Source organism: Schistocerca piceifrons, chromosome 2, assembly GCF_021461385.2.
Source record: "Schistocerca piceifrons isolate TAMUIC-IGC-003096 chromosome 2, iqSchPice1.1, whole genome shotgun sequence".
Lineage (NCBI taxonomy): Eukaryota > Metazoa > Arthropoda > Insecta > Orthoptera > Acrididae > Schistocerca > Schistocerca piceifrons.
Window position 1 is genome coordinate 551,377,041 of NC_060139.1, and position 19,773 is coordinate 551,396,813.

Sequence of the window (19,773 nt, forward strand, 5' to 3'; positions counted from 1 at the left end):
GCACTCGCCCCAGTTATACAGCCAACTTTGCTAGCGATGGTTCACTGACAAATTACGCTCTCATTTGCCGAGACGATAGTTAGCATAGCCTTCAGCTACGTCATTTGCTACGACCTAGCAAGGCGCCATTACCATTTGCCATTTATCTTGTGATGCATGTACCGTCAGACCAATGTTCACCAATTATGGATTAAAGTTAAGTATTCCCGCAACTTCGTACTTTATTTGCTAGTCTCAATTACTTTACCTGTTCCAGACCTCACGCCAGCCTGCGTGAGCTTAAACGCGTGCCTTCGGCTTCCTCTCATAGTGACTTGGCTGTCTTGCCAAGTCACAACATCATCGATGGTAGTCTTAGGGGGCGCGCTAGAAGAAAGGGGGCGCGGGAGTATTGTAGCTCAGGAGAAACACTAAAACACACTGCAAAATGAGCAGATCATCATGAGCAACCTCTAAATTCCTGACGAACATAGGCTCAACACACACAAGATCTGGTTGGTGCACAGGCAGAGGGGTGGTGTGTATGTGTTCAGGACCATTGTGCAACATTGGAGAACTCGACTCAAGAAGTTGTGGGATGGACTCCTCAGTTGTCCAAGCCAGTTTAATCCACTGAAGTGAAACTGTCTGACACCAGCTGTTGATGAGGATGTCCACAATATTATCAATGTGGGCCACAATAAGGTGGCTGTAGTACTAGTTGGACTGTGTCATCCCATAACATAAGAATTCTACCCACTCAAAAATCTAGTCGCAAGGCCCATGTAATCAGTGCAGTGTATTCAAAGCCTGCTGCAGGCATTAGCAAAACTGGCAAGAAAACAGTTTCTTCAGTGCTATGCCAGTCCAAAAAACTTCCCATTCATTTGCATCTTAGCGGGAAACGTGTGAAATTTCAGTTGGACATGGATGCCTCTGTTACACTGCTGAATCGTAGCACATATGAATTGTTAGGCTCCCCATGCCTGTCTAAAACTAGCACGCACCTGACGGTTTATGATGGACAAGACATTTCCGTTCTCGGAAAATGTACTTTGCTTGCCATCTATCACTCGCTTACAGGAACTGTGACTTTCACTGTGCTACAATCACGTGATTGTGAGAACATATTTGGCCTTGATTCGTTTGATTTGTCTGGCTTTCAAATTCAGGACATTGTGTTGTCAGTGACTGCATTCAATGCCAAAGGCAGTGTAGCTAGCTTGCTGAAAGAATTCCTTGTACTCTTTTCTGAAGGTTTAGGCAAGGCTAACAATTTTGTTGAACATATTACTATGAAAGACAATGCTCAGCCAAAACTTGGCCAAGCCAGAATTGTTCTCACTGCGTTATGGGGCAATGCGGCAGCTGAATATAAAGAATTTCAAGATAGCGAAGCTATTGTACCCCTACAGGCTAGTCAATAGGCAAGTACTTATATGTCAGATAGCAGAAAAGATGGGCACCTCAACACTAAAGAAGTGTGTTCTGGATCGTCAGTGTACAAATGTATTACGTCTTAAATGAGGTTCACAGTTATTCTAAATTGAAATAAAAGTACAATGTCCCAACAATCGTTATTAAATTACTCTAAAGTGTTTATGTGCAAAAACTGTTAATACCTTACAATGGACCAATTTTTACTCTAAATGTTTCGTAATGTTGCAATTAATTACTGTTTTACCATTTATTGCAGTACTATACATGTTAGCAGCGGAGGGTTGAAGTGTTGTGGACGTGATATGTTTTTTTAAGCTGATGATCTAAACATCAGGAAATACATAGCTTTGCCGAGCTGTAAATGATCAATCAAGTACACTAACCACAACATACTAATTTCTTGGGAATAGTTTCGATGGTAAAAATACTGGTAGTCGTTCAGTACACATTCTGATGTCAGACACGTGTAGAAACTCGTGGAGTGAACTGTATCAGTATTGTGATTTGAGAAAACCCATAAAACACAACTTACAGTATTGGAAGTGAATAAATAACCTATAATAGCCTTCCTACCTGTAACTAGATCGAGAATATAGGAAGCCATGTGTCGGAGGTGTATGTTTCTAGAAAAGGGAAAGAACTTCTGGAGAAGTCTCCAAAGAGTGTAAGGCTGACTGCTCTGTCTTCACTTGCCAGAGGTAGACATCTTCCTCCCACAAAGTCCGTATTACTTAGAAATGCATTCAGCTAACTATTTGTGACAAATTGTTTACTATTTAAATCATTAGTAGCTGACTCCCACCATTTTGTGGAACCCCTGAAAAATATGAATGGTCGTTGTTCCCGGCCTTAACCTACTGAAGTACATGCAACTAGCCCGACTTCGAGTCTGAATGTCCGTACCTGGCAAAAGCGTTCCCTTGTTGTTATATAAAAATACACTAAACTCACCAAGCTTCCTTACGCAGGCTACGCTTCCTTACAGCACTATGAAATAGCACATTAACATACTCTTGGATGTATTTCGTGATGCAGACGACAAAGTTGCTGGAAAGCGATCGTGCAACCGCCCGCAGTGCATACTATACTGTACCGTTCGTGGCGTTATGTGAAACCAAACAATGCTGCGTTTAGCTACTGTTGATTAAGTTAGAAGCGACAGGGAATTTCATTGTACTACAGCTGGGATACACCTCGTAGCCAATTTTACAACGCGGTACCTGGGGTGGGGAGGGGAGAACGAATCACAAACGAATGAAGTCTGCGCTCCATAACCGAGTGCCTGGTGACACTGTTTCTAGAGAGAAGATTGTGACTGCTTTAGTATTGTCTCACTGCGATCTGTCACATAATATTTGGCCATACACGAGGGGATTTCCGCGTCTGGCCACAGATATTTTAGACGGATTCTTGAATACCGTGCGTTAGTGGAGATACGACATTCAGAACTTTACCCGCAATTCTGGGAACTGCCGATCCGGCATCTAAGGATGCGTTCACATTGGCACCGACAACGGTCGTCAGACACCGTCGCTGAGGTCGCACGGTAACATCGGTCATAGTGCGTCTGATCTCCTCCGTCAGTTTTTGGCAGGGTGAGGAGGGTTAGGTTAGGCTAGAATCTATTCTATGTATGAAGCAAGTTAGATTTTAATCTCTTAGAGTGGGGTGGATACCACGTCGCATCTGTGCTTGGATAAAAGTGCTGCTTAGCGGTTTCTGTTATCAAAAAAGGAACGCCGAATGCATGTGGATGACCTCTCATGTCTTGTAAAGTACGTGGTGAGTACTGTACACAGGGGAGAAACGTTCTGTTACGTACTCGAGATAATTCGTGGTGACCTTGAAAAGCAAGTTATAAACACTATATTTCGTTGTATTTATTTAAAGTAGTGAAGACGTACGTCAATTAACCTTCAATGACTGTCATTTAGCCACGAGCGAAAGACAAGCATAAAGTGTATCATAAGATAAAATTAAAGCACTTAAAAGTGGAAATACTTCATATTAGCAGAATCACTACCCTACTGGCATAAGACGTCAGTAAGCAGTAATAATAATTTGTAGACAACTAATGACAACCTACCACAAAAAAGATCCAGTACATTGGCTATAAGCATATAAGATACGCCACCATTTTACTTGAATAAATTAATTTTTGAGGTTATAATTATGCCTAAAAGTCCAATAAAAGTTTTACATATTTGTGGTTTCGAATAAACCTGCGATTTTAGTCCATAAATTCCGAAGTATATCCCGATTATGATATTTTTGTCCTAAGGTTGCCACAACATTCTTTTTTGGACTAAACTTATCAGTTTCTCACGCTCCATATTTCTTGGGCGAGAACGTTGGTCGATTTGACCGAAGAAAACAAACTGATCTGAATTTCAACAAGTGTCGTCCGGAGTCTACACGTTCGATCGATAAGATCGGCTGTAGTGTGACCGCGCACGTTGTAGCATAGTGATTTGAAAAGATCGGCCGTCTCCGGCCGATATCGGTCGGCGGCAGAATCCTCCGATATCGGAGCTGCTGTGATCGCAGTCTTAGCAGGTAAACCAAGCCCCTCAGTTTTCGGCGAGCCGATGGTTGACGCGCTACTGTGGCAGAACGGCGCGCTCATGTCGGCTGCCCCGCAATCTTGCTCAGACGATTTTAGAGAAACTAATCGGCAAACAAATGGTTTTGAAGTCAGTTATAGATGTCAGCTTCATGATGAAGAGCCTACCATTTCGCTAATGGGCGCAGTTATTGTGATGTTTCGTCTGTAAGTAACACATTGCCTACAACTCCAAAAGTTTGCAATGAAAAATGAGAGTCGCCATGAATTTGCGATTGGTGCATATCAGCTGCGTATGAAATTTAGCTAACATATTAATTTTTACTGTAGTCTTGGCAGAAGGTCTGTCTGTATCTGTCACTGAACGCGAGAAAATTGTTGTTATGTATCAGACCCATTCGCGACTTCGGGCGCCAGCGATAAATCTAGAATGAAATATTCATAATACTCCCCACATCTCAGAAACGGTTTGAGATACCGATACGAGATTTTGGCAACTGATAGCACACAGAGATAAGAGTATTTTGCCATGTGGTAGACAAGCGGAACTTTTTTATTTACCATGATATGCAACGAAACGCAGATTTTTGCGGTAGAATTACGTAATTTTTAAAAGTCACCATAGCTGGTGAAATGAGGATTAGTGTGGCTTTTCAACAAGGTAAATGAAGAAATCATGCATTTGTATTTATACTGAGAATGTGCTGTTTCATAAGCTTTTGACTTGATTTGTCCTTAATTCCTTGGTTAACTGTTTCAGGATTCTGTCGCATATGCAGCCTCAATAAGATCTCAGCGAGGTGACTGTAAACTTCACTTTGTTCTGAAAAGAAGCAAATGTAGGTGATACACAAAACGCGCTACTAATGACAGTGTGATTTTCAGGTTACATTAAGTTTTAGTTCCTAAAAGTACAGTAAAAATGACTACATTGGTAAATCTACACAACTTACCATGAAACACCTCGTTTGTGAAAACTGACAAATGAATGATCAGCAAACATGAACGTAAAATATATGGCACACAAAGTGATGGTTGAAACATTTCTAAACAGTATTCCAACTGTGGACCAAAGTGTTATAAAAACTAACAGTACTGCACCGAGGAAGTACCTCAAAAACATGCAAGCAAACACCATTTCATGATATGAGCGAAAATCGGACATAGTATAAGTAACATCAATAGTTTTTGAAAGGAAATGTCTTTAGATACAGAAAGCAAGCCATACTGTAAAAGATGTTACATTACGGACCACTGATAATGCTTGATTTCAATAAAACGAAACGCATTTGGTGAGAAAACTACACATTTTCTTATAGCTGCAAAGATAGAGAAAATAACTTCAATAATTGTTTAAATAGTCTTAGAAATGTGTACGTTTCTTTACAGCTGCATAAAAAGTGTGTGTGTGGGGGGCAGGGGGGGGGGGGGGCGGCGAGAGGGGATGAGTTGTATAAAGCAACAGTATAGTGAGCACCAATAAATATTTCTTGTACTATGTTCATAATTGTGGACAATTACCCAGAACTGTATTATGTCCCTTACTGCACAGGTATTACGAATTACTATACTTTGCAAAAGTTCAAATATGCAGCACCTGCCACAATTTTCTTCCTTTCTCTCGAAGATATAAATTACTTTTAAAGTGCGAAAATGTACTACAATAAATAAAATGCCTATAAAAGGTCGCACTGTACAGTCCGCTTGCGGTGAGACGCAGTGACAACTAAAATCCGTCGCCCATGGCCTCTGGCCTGTCGTGCATGATCGGCTGTCTTGGGTCCGCAGATAAATCACGAAAACCCTGCTATTTGCTCCCACATACGAACGTGCTCGGTCTGTGGGCAGATCGGAGAGCTAGATCCGAAGGGCGGGGATTACACGTTGGTGGGAGACGACCGGTCTCAGATCGACGGGTCATATCCGTCAGAGATGCAGACATCTGCGAGATATCTGCGGCACTGACCCGCGATTCTGGCCCGTCGCGGAAATCCGTTAGTGTATGGAATCCGAATGCTGCAACTGGCTAAACGAGAGGTTTTGTGGAATCACGGTAAATCACTTCTATACATGTATTAAAATTCTGTAATGCATAGACACTCTGTACTCCAGATTCCAGGGGGGGGCGGGCGGGGGGGGGGGGGGGGAGAATGGGGGCAAATGCCCCGTCTTGTCACCCCTCGCAGACGCCTATGATCCTACCTCTGGGGACCTCTCCTAGTAAGAGAAACAGTACCATAATTTTCTAATATAAATAACGGTGCTTTTACAGACATACACACACCCACACACAAAAAAATGACAATTTTAGAGTAATTCAAAGTGGGATGCAGTTCGAAGTATTATCGACCTGAAAAATTCGAAATGAAATTTATCTCTTTTTGCTGAGAGTTTCTAGTGACTTCCCGGGAGTATCTTCGCACTAATTCCGAATTCTTCTCAAGTAGCTTTGCTTACCTCATTGTACGTCTCACTGTCAAGGAGAGATGGTGGAGCAAAACTTTATTTTTGTCTCTGCTCGCAGCATTCAGCGACATTATTAAATAGTTCTCTAGCTCCACTTGAAAAGTACTATATCTTGTCCTTCTCCGAGGAATTAATGGAAAGAGTAGAAACCGTTACGTCACTCATCAAGAGATGTATTACTTTATGACACAACACAACACGGTACAACGATCACTTCCCAAAGGCTACATGTGCACCGTTCTGTATTAGATCGCTGAGGTTGGCAGCAGCCGGATACGAAACACGTTCCGGCAGCCTTCTGCCGATTCTGAACTAGGAGCTCTCAAATGGTTCAAATGGCTCTGAGCACTATGGGACTTAACTGCTGTGGTCATCAGTCCCCTAGAACTTAGAACTACTTAAACCTAACTAACCTAAGGACATCACACACATCCATGCCCGAGGCAGGATTCGAACCTGCGACCGTAGCGGTCGCGCGGTTCCAGACTGTAGCGCCTAGAACCGCTCGGCCACCCCGGCCGGCTAGGAGCTCTCGTTCATCTCCTTGTGAACGGACGATACTGACTCCGCATGTTCTCGCTGCCGTCTCGGTGCTACACGAGGTTACCCTGTATGCCGCAAAAGTGCGAGACGACGAAAAGTTTTGGATACTAAGGTTCCCCAGCCGGCGCAAGTTGTTAGGTAGCTCACTGGTAAGGATATCGATCACAGTATCCTTACACTATATAGGAGAACTAATATCATTACTGTAATAGAAAATGGAAAAAATATTTATATGATCTCACATCAGAAACAGTAGTGGCAAACTTAAGAAGCTATCAAGCCTAAGTCTTTTTCAGAAAGACAAGTTTTTGGAACCGTGATATACATTTAGAATGACGCTATTATTGGAATGAAATGTCATGCGGGTAGGGCCTCCCGTCGGGTAGATCGGTCATCCCACGCCCGGGTTCCCGGGTTCGATTCCCGGCGGAGTCAGGGATTTTCTCTGCTTCGTGATGGCTGGGTGTTGTGTGCTGTCCTTAGGTTAGTTAGGTTTAAGTAGTTCTAAGTTCTAGGGGACTGATGACCATAGCTGTTAAGTCCCATAGTGCTCAGAGCCGTTTGAACCAATTTGAGATCGGTCACCAGGTGCAAGGCATTTTAGTTGACGCAAATTCGGCGACTTGTATGACAGTCACTGAGCGGAGAAAATCTCTGACCCAGCCGGCAATCGAACCCGGGCACTTAGCATGGCATTCCGACCCGCTGACCACTCATTCAGCTATCTTTTTTTATTTTTTTTTCAAGAGGTCACAAACGTTGAACTATATAAGGAATCAGGTTACACGGTGTGATTGTTGGTGAAATAATTCAAAAACTGAATTATGTTTCTTTTTGACAAAGAAAATAAAAATCTCTGGTGTTCTTAAATAAATGACGGCCTTCTGCATAAAATAAAAAAAATATTTCTTGAAAATGTAAATAAGTATACTCTTTCGATATCAGGTTTTTGTTTTCAGATCATGTGTCATACTAATTTATTTATTTATTTATTTTTATATATTTGTTTATATCACAAAGGACGTCCTCCAGGCGAAAAACAATTATGTATAATTACCGTCAATAACAAACAAAATAAAAAGGGAATCGTAGAATTTAAAGAAAACGCCCTCCTGGCAGAACAGACAAAATGTCATCCGCGTCCCGCCAACTTGTGGGTAGACGCACACCGAATCCTAAGGCAGTCAGGCATGTTCCAGGCACGTCTTCACGAAGAATATTGCATTTGCCGATATATTGGATCGAGTCCTGGTATTAGACAATCTCACTGAAATCACCTTCTCATACCTGGGTCACCTCAGCTGCAGGGGGGAACGAAGAAGGCACTACCCAAAAATTTGGCATAGTACTGACGGTATCGCGGATGGTGCACGAGAAAAGTAAAGCGATCTTGCAGGAACGTCCAAAAATCAAGAACACGCTTATCACCTTCATGAAACAAATAAGAGATCGAGAGGCCTTTTATCCAGATCACAGCATTGGTCTTCGTACGTGGGAAGCATGTCTTATGTGGGAACAGAAGAGATTTCGGTGTAATGGCATGGGGAGTCGTACGTAGAAGAAAGGCAAGCATCATCTGAATCAGCTGCCACACCTCTGCAGAAGATCCACACATCAGTAGATGTTCATCCGTATCAGGCGTGTGACAACGAGGACACAGCGGCGAATCTGTCATTTTTATGGCATGTAGACGAAGTTGTGTCATGTATTTTCCATTAAAGGCCAGATACCAGGTCGCACGAGTGCTCGTGTCGAGGAGGATTGGTACACAGAACGACAAACCACGGGCCATGACATCGTAGGATGTCGACTTTCAACACCATTCCTAGTATGATTTCTCATCATTAGGCGGTAAACATCACGTGCGGTAGCCTTTCTGGTACTAGACATGTCGACATGGACATAACTGTATTCGATGAAAAAGGCCCTGACATGTGAGAGCGAGGAAGAAATATGGGCTACTGCAACAGGTGCCACTCGAGAGGGAGGGGCCAGTTCGTCAATCAGGCTTCCCGATAATCCGGTTCGGCGGCGGGTCCACGACTTAACCATCGTACTTACAAAAGGGCAGCTGCTCTCGCTTGGACATGGACAAGGGCGAGGCCGCCATCTCGAGAAGGGAGTGCCAGCGTGTCGTAGCGGACTTTGAGGATAAGAACCGCGCTTACAAAGTAGCCGAATGCCGCCTGAAGCCTATGTGCCATTGCCTTTGGCATTGGTAAAATCTGTGGTAAAAGGGGCAGTCGCGATACTAGATGAGTGGTAACAAAATCCACCCTTTGTATCATGTCCAATGCTCTCAGCAGGTTGCCACGACCGTTCGCGCGGATAGCTTGAACCAGGCGTTTATACTTAAATGAGATCGTGCGCTGTATATCATGCGTGAAGGTGATCCCCAAACACTTGAGCTTGTCCACTAATGGCAATGGAGCCACACTCTCTGCTGGAAGACCTCTACCGACGGACACAGCACTAGATTTCGTCAGGTTCACACGGCTGCCCGCAGCAGTACCGTACTAGTTGATCCATGCCAGTGCCTCTCGCACTTCATCCTCCGACAGAGCCAAGAACACCACGTCATCTGCATAGGCGCGTCAGATGAAAGCATTCCCCCTCATTGTTATCCCTGTGAGCTGGCTCCTCAAACCGTGTAACAGTGGCTCAAGGGCGATGGCGAAAAGCAGCATCGATAGCGGACATCCTTGACGGAACGACCGCTTGACATTAATAGGGCCCGCCACACGGCCATTGACAAGCACTCGCGACGTGGCACCTCAACCTTGGAGAAGCCTCAAGACGATGTGTATAAACCTGTGGGGAAAGGCCATCCGTCTGAGTACGCTTTCTAGAAAGGCATCACTCACTCTATCAAAGGCGTGGTCAAAGTCCACTGTCACTAAGGCACCGCGACGGCGGCAGGTCGTGGGGCAGGGCTATGACGTCACGGTAATCGCTGAGTGCCGTCTGAATGTTACTGACACCACCAAAGCACGTTTGATCCAGAGAGATGACTTGAGGAATGACGCGCCGAAGGCGAGCGGCAAGAATTCGGGTAAAAATCTTGAAATCACAATTTAACATGGTCAGCAGTCGATACTGCCCAACTCCCCGACCTCCCGATGGCTTGGGGACCGGGATAAGAAAGCCTTCTACGAATTCGGGTGGGAGGGGAAGGTCAGGGTTCATCAGTTCTTCATACATCGCAGTCCAGCGTTAGCCCGTGATGTCGTGGAATGTGCGGTAAAACTCCAGCGGGAACCCATCTGGACCTGGGGCTTTATTCGCTGCAGCCTTATGAAGAGCATCGGCGACGTCATCAGACGTTAAGTGTCGCTGTGAGAATCTCCGCAGCGGCCTCATCCAGGGTACCCGTCAAGGAACAGAGGACATCAGTCGTTACCGCTATGTTCTGGTCCTCTGCTGCATAGAACTGGTTGTAGTGATTCACAAAGGCTTTTACGGTGCCATTCTGGGACGTCAATCGACGACCATCTGGCATGTGGAGGGCGTTGACCAGCTTTCTCCGACACCGCTGCTTCTCTCGAATAATATGATGCATGGACGGGGGCTCTCGTAGTACACAATAGTGACATCTTGCGCGTGCTATTGTGCCTTCAAGGCGGTGACGCATAAGAGAAATTATCTTCACCTTAATACGTTGAATTTCAACCTGTCGTTGAGCAGAGGGGGCATGGTTTGAGAGTTCCCGGAGAATTGTGAAATAGTATTCCATGGTATGTCGTTGCCTCAGCATTTTGTCGCGACCGTAAGTCATCATCGAACTACGCAAAGCAGGCTTGGTGCAGCCAAGTCACCACCGGAGTGTTGAAGGATACGCTGGAAGGTGTCTCACACAGTTGTTCCACGTCGTTTCTACGACCTGCTTGCATTCCGGATCCTTGAGATGGGCGACATTCAGCTTCCACAGGCCTCGACCGTGCCACGCCTTCTACCTCTGGGGCGATACAGTGCAAATGTAGGCCATATGGCCGGAAAAGGCGGTAGGCCGTAACTCAGCGTCGAGCGTGGCACTTACGATTCCTTGGGAAACATAGACACGGTGAAGACGACTTGCTGAATGGCTGGTGACGTACGTATATCCAGGCCGATCACCATGCACGCGTTGCCAAGTATCGGTGAGGATCAGTTCATGCAAGAGCAGCTTGAGTTCTTGGTATGTGGTGCAATGGGGGTGTTGGTCCTTCTGGGATAACACACAATTGAAGTCACCGCCACGTATAATATGGTCGTAGTGGCCTACAAACAAAGGAGCGACCTGTTCTGAATAGAAGCGACCGTTCCTGTCGCTTGGCCGTGCCCGACGGAGCGTAAACATTGATGACTCGGACACCGTGGACAGTCACAGCAAAAACCCTGGCCGATGGTAGGTAAATCACGTCGTTTACCTCAATGCCTTCCTTTAAAAGAATAGCTGTCCCACTGCCTCCGTCAGCACACGGCGTGAGGTAGGACACATAGCCATAGATATTAGGAAACGTAGCCAAGCGAACTTCCTGCAAAAGGGCAACATCGAAGTCCGACGCCCTCAACATTTTACAGAGCAATTGTAGTTTGGCAGGGGTGCCAATAGTGTTGACATTGATGGAGCCAATCCTGTAAGCTTGCCGTGGAATTGGGACTACTGGGACGCCCATGGAGGCACGAAGAGCAGCAGCGAACAGCAATGTTGTCGCAGTAGGCTGCACATCCTCATCCAGCAACCCTGTCGATTAGCAGTCGTGGGTTGGAGCAGCAGCATTCACTGCTGTCTCAACAGAGGGTGTTTCGTCGTCTACATCGTCAGACCACGCAAAGGTGCGTGGATGGTGTGCATCCGGTGCGTCCTGTGGAGTCCGATGGCGGCGTCACATCGGCGGTGGAAGAGTGGTGCTAGCTCAGCTGCTGTTCAACGTCCATAGGGACAGCGTCTGGTACACGCAAAGATGGTTGTACCTCTGACGGGGTGCAGACTGGTGCTTCCACCACGAAATCGTCCATCGGGGCAACAACCTGAGAATTGTGATCCTCATCGTCTAGAGACTGCGTCCTGCAGGTGTTAGACGGGGCGATCCGCCGTTTCCGACGTCTCTTCGGCGACCGTTGCTTGCGCCGTGATCTTCAGTGTCCGAAGACGCCTGGGGATCCGGATGGTCGGGCACAAAAGCATCGGTAGTCACAACCATGGAGTCAAGGGCCGTCCCCTGTCGCAGAGATTGCTCACCAATGCACACGTCGGGAGGAGGAGGCAAAGGCGCCGTTCCTTCCGCAACAGCCTGAGGCATTACCGGAGACGACGATGTCGCAGTAGTAGGAGCCAGTGGTGATCGCGGTCGGGGGTCGTTATGCAGAACTTCGGCAAACGTCAGTGGTAGCGTCGTCGGAGCGGTCGTGGCCAGCAGGTCCCCAAGCGGTAACTGTGTGATTCTGCGTTGCAGACAGCAGGAACGGAGGTGTCCTTCTTTGCCTCATCCCGAGCGTGTCTTCGGCTGGCCATCATAAATAATAATTGCAAGGCAGCCACCGGCAGAGTCAGATGCAAAGCTAATCTTCAGTGTCGATTTTCTGTGGGCATTAGCCATTCTCTGTCGAAGGAAACACAGCGCGCTAAGGCGGTAGAGTTACGTGAACAACACCGCGAGGAGCTGCGCGGCGACGCCGTAAACAAGCGTGCCGAAAAGTGACTCGCTATCGAGGCGGACGATGCTGTTACTAAATGACAGAACAGTAATTTCAGGAGATATAAGATAATGGCTAGTGATTGTTGTTTTATTTGGGGGGGGGGGGGGGATCGGAATTGATTCATCATAATTCGCACTTTGTTTTCGATGTAGTTAACGAGACACGTAATTGAAGTAAAATAATTACGCGGCGTGTACATAAGCCTAAGGTTTTAGTGTAAATATCTTTTTAAATTTGTGTATGCACCAATCAACTTCTTTTACCGAAAATGTCTTTAAGTTTAATTCATTAATTGATAACGTTTTAAGTTGGCCACTGTTGTTTCTGATGGATGCCCAAACATCTTTGATATGAATGAATTCATCTCTCCGTTGGTGGAGGTATGTACTGTCTATGCAACGAGATGAAGACAGTTTGTTTATTGCCATACGCGTTTAGCTTCTTTTATTTGGGAAGCACCATCAGTGGCCTGAAATACATGTTTCCTTTTATAAATACAATAAACGCATTATGTGGTAGATATAATATGCTGCTATATTATATTTTGTCGTGTTTTCTCTTGTTTTTTGGGTTGGAAGTAACTTTCGTAGCACAAGTTCCGTACTATGAATGTATCGTTCGGTGGAAATCATAACACCGAAAGACACATTCACAGTACGGAACTTATGCTACAACAGTTGCTTCTAACCTAAAAAACAATCAAAAACACGACAAAATGTAATATAGCAGAATATTATATCTACCACATAATACGTTTATTGTATGTATAAAAGGAAACATGTATTTCAGGCCACTGATGGTGCTTCCCAAATAAAGGAAGCGAAACGCGTATGGTAATAAACAAACTGCCTTCATGTGGTTGTATAGACGGTACATACGTCCACGAATTTAGAGCAACTAAGGGAACGGCAGAAAACAGGAAAGAAATGACGGGAATCCAACTCTCTACCTTTCTTAGTCTCCTGTTAAGTTACTAATCATAATTCACCTGTAGAGATGGTACTAGCATGATCTTACCCGTCACTGTGGGCAACAACGTTGTTGAAATGTTGGGGCAGCATACACGTATCCTTCTCCGTCTTCTGCGCTTTCGTCGGTGTATTCATCGTCAATCATTTTCGGAATTTTTTTAGGAGCTACTGGTACCGGTGATTAATGCACAATTCTTTCTTATTGTTGAGGTGATTTTATTCTTGTGAGACGAAACTAATAATATGTTGTGTGATTCGTTGGTTCTCTCCAAGACATCGAAACAGCAAAAAAAGGGAGACATGATACTTCTGACCAGCCTCTCAGTAGTGTAACATACGTGGAACAGCGTAGTTGATAGCCCATTTCCACTCGCAGGCGCCAACTTTACACCCAAAACGAAGTTCGTAGGACTCCTTCATGATAGGATCAAGTTTTCAGCTAAGAATTAGCCCTCGGCAGATGTACAAAAAAGCAGTTGTGCTACTTACACAGGTACAACAGCCAGTATTACGATCAGACAGACGGCGTAACAATGGGTAGCTCACTGGCTCCAGCTGTTGCGAACCTCTTCATGGAGAATTCTGAGGATAATGCCATAGATACTGCGCCATTAAAGCCGAAGTGTTTCTTTCGATACGTTGACGACACGTTCGTCATTTGGCCACACGGACGCAAGAAACTCGACGAATTTTTTGGAACACCTCAATGGCATCAACAGTAATATCCAGTTCACCATGGAGGTGGAAAACGCTAATGCATTGCACTTCCTCGACGCCCTTGTCCATCGTAAACGAAATAGGTGCCTTGGCCACAGCGTCTACAGAAAACCCACCCACACAGACCTGTATCTGCATGGCACCAGCCATCATCATCCAGCACATATGCGCACAGTATTACAAACGTTGGTGCATCATCAGACGACGATAACCTGCCCCATGAACTGAGCCACCTACGCAAGGTTTTCAGGAATAAATGCTACAGCGCCCATCAAGCGAAAGAAGTGATTTCTGGAAATATCAGAATAAGACCACCGACGAAGAGCAGGAAAAGAAACTTGCTTTGCTGCCATTCTGTGGCTCTGTGTCGGGCAAGATAAACCGCCTGTTGAAAAGACACAAGATCAAATCAATCTTCAGGCCTCCACCGAAAATCCATCAATTACTGAGACCAGTTAAAGATGCAGTAGGCCTCAGAACACCTGGAGTCTACGAAATACCTTGTGAGTGTGGACAGAAGTACATCGGACAAACAGAGCGTACTGTGGAACAACGAAAGAAAGAACATGAGAGGTATTATCACCTACGCTATCCAGAGAAATCTGCATTAGCTGAGCATGCGTTAGAAAACGGTCACCACATAAAATTTGACGATACCTCTGTCGTGGCTCGCACTAACGGCTTCTGGGGAAGTTTAATAAAGGAAGCTATTGAAATAAAAATTACCGCAAACACCCTGAATAGAGACGGTGGCTTGGAGCTCAGCGCTGCGTGGGATCCAGCGATCGCGCGGTTGAAGAGGATACATCGAACACCGACTCAAAACATGTCCATATATGGCAATGTCACGGGCACCAGTGACGTCACAGCCGGCAGCTAGCGTATATAAGGGCGCACCAACAGCCCACTGGCAGTCATACCACTTGACAATGGCCAAGGAGTGCTTCGCCGAAAGCTCGTGTAGTTTTAAGCAATTGACGCGGTTGGAAACCCGAGAACATTTTATTCAATGTTATCGCCGCGAGACTCTTCATTCATACATTTGAGCATGGCTATTCAGAATGTTACTAAATGTCTATGATTTTCTGTAGATTGATTTCCGAACTAAGGATTATGTATGAGAATTCATAGTAAATAATACGACCCCTTCTCAAAAGCACCATCTGTAGAATAATTAAATTAAGCACCATCACAATAACAAAAATATGTCACGAGAAAACAGCAACTGATTTTATTTTGTACACGGGATCCACAAATGTACTAAAAACACATTTGCGTTCTTTGCGACAAAAATACTGCTGGCGCTTGTAATGGATTCAGTCTATGACTGAGACAGTAATGCAGAGCGTGCTGCAGGGATCAATGTTGGGATCATTTCTTTTTCTCGTGTGCTGGTGTCACCTCTCTCTTGTTTTACGGTGACAATGCGGAGTATATAACACATTTTTCAACATGTTGGACATCAGAGCGACTAAATATTTTAATATCCAAGTTCTTAAAGTCCGTACCACCAAATCACAGTTACTGGATTTCAAAGTAAGCAACGCATGCCACAGACGTGTAGGAAGTACTTAAAATACAGGGTGATTCAAAAAGAATACCACAACTTTAAAAATGTGTATTTAATGAAAGAAACATAATATAACCTTCTGTTATACATCATTACAAAGAGTATTTAAAAAGGTTTTTTTTCACTCAAAAACAAGTTCAGAGATGTTCAATATGGCCCCCTCCAGACACTCGAGCAATATCAACCCGATACTCCAACTCGTTCCACACTCTCTGTAGCATATCAGGCGTAACAGTTTGGATAGCTGCTGTTATTTCTCGTTTCAAATCATCAATGGTGGCTGGGAGAGGTGGCCGAAACACCATATCCTTAACATACCCCCATAAGAAAAAATCGCAGGGGCTAAGATCAGGGCTTCTTGGAGGCCAGTGATGAAGTGCTCTGTCACTGGCTGCCTGGCGGCCGATCCATCGCCTCGGGTAGTTGACGTTCAGGTTTCATAACTAACCTTTTTCGTAGGACTCTCCATACAGTTGATTGTGGAATTTGCAGCTCTCTGCTAGCTCTGCGAGTCGATTTTCCTGGGCTGCGAACAAATGCTTGCTGGATGCGTGCTACATTTTCATCACTCGTTCTCGGCCGTCCAGAACTTTTCCATTTGCACAAACACCCATTCTCTGCAAACTGTTTATACCAACGTTTAATACACCACCTATCAGGAGGTTTAACACCATACTTCGTTCGAAATGCACGCTGAACAACTGTCGTCGATTCACTTCTGCCGTACTCAATAACACAAAAAGCTTTCTGTTGAGCGGTCGCCATCTTAGCATCAACTGACGTTGACGCCTAGTCAACAGCGCCTCAAGCGAACAAATGTACAAGTAAATGAAACTTTATAGCTCCCTTAATTCGCCGACAGATAGTGCTTAGCTCTGCCTTTTGTCGTTGCAGAGTTTTAAATTCCTAAAGTTGTGGTATTCTTTTTGAATCACCCTGTATTTATGGAATTTCGTGTAGAGACAATGAAGACTGTAAATTGGTTGGTTTGTACTTGGATGGCAGTCTTCAAAGGGGAAACCATGTTACTTTTTATCCAGGAAAATAAACAGTGCATTATACTTGCTTATCCAGCTGTCTAAAACTTCGTGCAATAAAACAGTGAAGACAGTATACTATGACGCGATTTTCCCGTTTATGAGTAGGGGCGTGCCACTGATCTGTACTTGAACTGGTGCTGCAAAAGCGAATTCTTACGCTGAAACATCTTAAGGGATACAGGGAGACTTGTAGTGATGTTTCTATCAAAAATAAAATATCTCATTGTATACTCGCTGTGTGCATTTACCAATATACATCATTTATTGTAAGCCATCAGGATGACACATCCAAACGCTGTGATGTGCATAACCCAACACAAGAACTAAGCACAGTTATTATAGAGAAAGAGCCAAATTAAAAGTATCAGAGCACAGTCCATATATCAGTGGCTCAATGTGCTGCAACAAATTACCGGAACCCTATGAGAATACATACTGTGGATCCATTTAAAACAAAATTCAAATCTTTTCTTATAAACGAATGTCTGTATTGAATGAAGGAATTCGAAGCACTATCATTATGTACTTTTTTGCAGATGAGTAAGTTATGTATTTAACCTTTGTACAGAAATATATGTAAACAAATTTGTAAACAATATGACGTTCGCAAAAATCATCATGTTATGACCACACGCAAAGAGAAATGTAAATAATAAATAAATAAATGAAGGAGACTGGTCTTTGTGATGCAATGTACGGTTATGATTGGCTGCAGAAGAAATTGTGTCAGTGTGGGGAATACAGCAGGTACCTTCTTTGTGCAAACTTCAGGGTTATACTACAGTTATCTGCCAAAATACTGTCGACGTTGAAGAAAGTGTTGTTTGTTCTGAGACAATTATACCAGCTGTCATGTAGAGAAAATTATAAGATTCTGCACATAAACTGCTAGTTGCTGCACTTTGCACAGTTAAAAAAAAGAAAGTGATTCAGTTTATTTGAGATCTATACCTGCTTGCTGAGAGTTAAGACACTGGTTATACTTACGACAGAACTGTTCATCTTCTCCATTCAGACAGTCTCGTTTGAAATCACACACTAGGGACAGAGGTATAGCACGCCCCTCAGAACAATTGAACAGATCTTCTGTGGAGACCAATTTAAACGAATCTGCAAACATTTAAACGTGTTTTTCAAAATTACATTTGTAACACAATACACTCTATTTTTCAAGCAACGTAAAAGTAATGTTAAGCTTGTGCCTGCTGGACATTAAAACTGAAACGCCAGGAAGAATACCAAATAGCGAAATTTCAGTTTATCTGCGTTCACAATATAGGAGGAAGGTTGCGTGATTAAACCCTGAAAGTGGTCTAGGGTGTACAGCAAGAGAAATATAATAAACAAAGCTGCCACTTCTGGTAGCAGCCGATCTAGGTGCCGCGTCAGACTGAGGGTGATTGACGGATATGATTAGGCCCTAATTCATTCCATGCTGCTCCAACTCTATGCTAGAGTTCATCAGTCGTAGCAGCTGGCGTGCCAATTTGTCAGCAACATACGATCACTAGATATTTTGAATGGGTGAAAGATATGAAGAACTTGTTGGTCATGGCAACATTCGAACACTCTCTGTATCGAGGTAGGCCAAGATAGCACAGACAACATGCGGGATTGCGTTATCTTGTTAGAAGACAAAGTCACATTGACATTACAGATGGGCACAGTCACCAACCTTAACACGACAGAAATGTAACTCCTGCTGTCGAAATTATCGGCTATGATAATGGCAACGTTCGTTCCTCTTGGAACCTCCACGCATCGACAGGGGAATTCGGGGCAGAACGGGATAGCGGGACACAACGGAGTTATGCTGTTTTCTAGACTGGAGAGTTCTGCAATGTATTGTAGTGATATGTAACTATGTCCCTGAAAAGAAGGGAAGGTGCCACAGCGGTTTTGACTTAGGCTGGCGTGCGACTTTTAAGTCAACAGTTGTCCTACATGTGTTCAGTTATGTTTTTTGTAACTTTAGGCGAATTTAAACGAAAGACAAGTCATTAATTCTTACTGGTACGCTCTTAAATACACTGTTCTTAAAGTGCATGCCATTCGCTGTACGTCAGTTACGAACATAAGACGTTTAAATCCGTCAGTTAATGTGCCCCATAAAAGTTGTTAACCTGAAATGTGCTCTTGGAGAGGAATGATATGGGGCAAAATGGGATAGTGTTCCGTTTGTCCTTTCGTTTTGATCCAAGTAGATACTGAACTATAAATTTCTTTTTCATCTTGCTTGTCCAGATGGTATAAACTTACATTAGAGAGACTGATAGGCAGTAGTAAGATACTAAATCAATGGAAATGTCAGTTTCAGTCGTCTTACGTTCTGAAATGCGTGTATTAAAAGCGTCTAAGGAGTTTAATGTACTCAAATAAAAGCTGGAAAAATTCTTTGATGAAGCTAAGAATAATCGTAACTACAATGTTCATAATACAGATGGGAAATTTAAAAAATGTGTTCACTACAGAGCAAAAAGCATACTTGAAGTCAACGGAGAGTAGACCTTTTGGTCCAACGATGAAATATCTCGGGCTCGGATTATTAGCCTATCAGCTACCAGAGAGAAAAGGCTTGCCGCACAGGTTTGGCAAACAAACTTGTCTAGCTGGGTGGGATCTATTTCTAGGCGTCCTGTGTTCCCTATTCGGAAGACAGAAAATACATTTGGTGCACGAGCAATGCGACTCAATACAGCAACAGTAACTTGGTATTACACATTAAATAAAATTGTACATTCTTCAAAATGTCGTTAAAATATTTTATTATTCTTAACGATTGTTTTGAAGATTCGATATTCCTTA

The 19,773-nt window shown here is 44.0% G+C and overlaps 1 protein-coding gene across 1 annotated transcript in view; it reads right to left on the minus strand.

The window, feature by feature from the left end:
* LOC124775578 (G-protein coupled receptor GRL101-like) overlaps positions 1–19,773 on the minus strand; it is a 339,081-nt gene that overhangs the window by 209,373 nt on the left and 109,935 nt on the right. Inside the window, exon 8 of the mRNA XM_047250408.1 lies at positions 17,920–18,078. Coding sequence (XP_047106364.1) covers positions 17,920–18,078 — 159 coding nt within the window. The remainder of the gene's footprint in view (positions 1–17,919; positions 18,079–19,773) is intronic.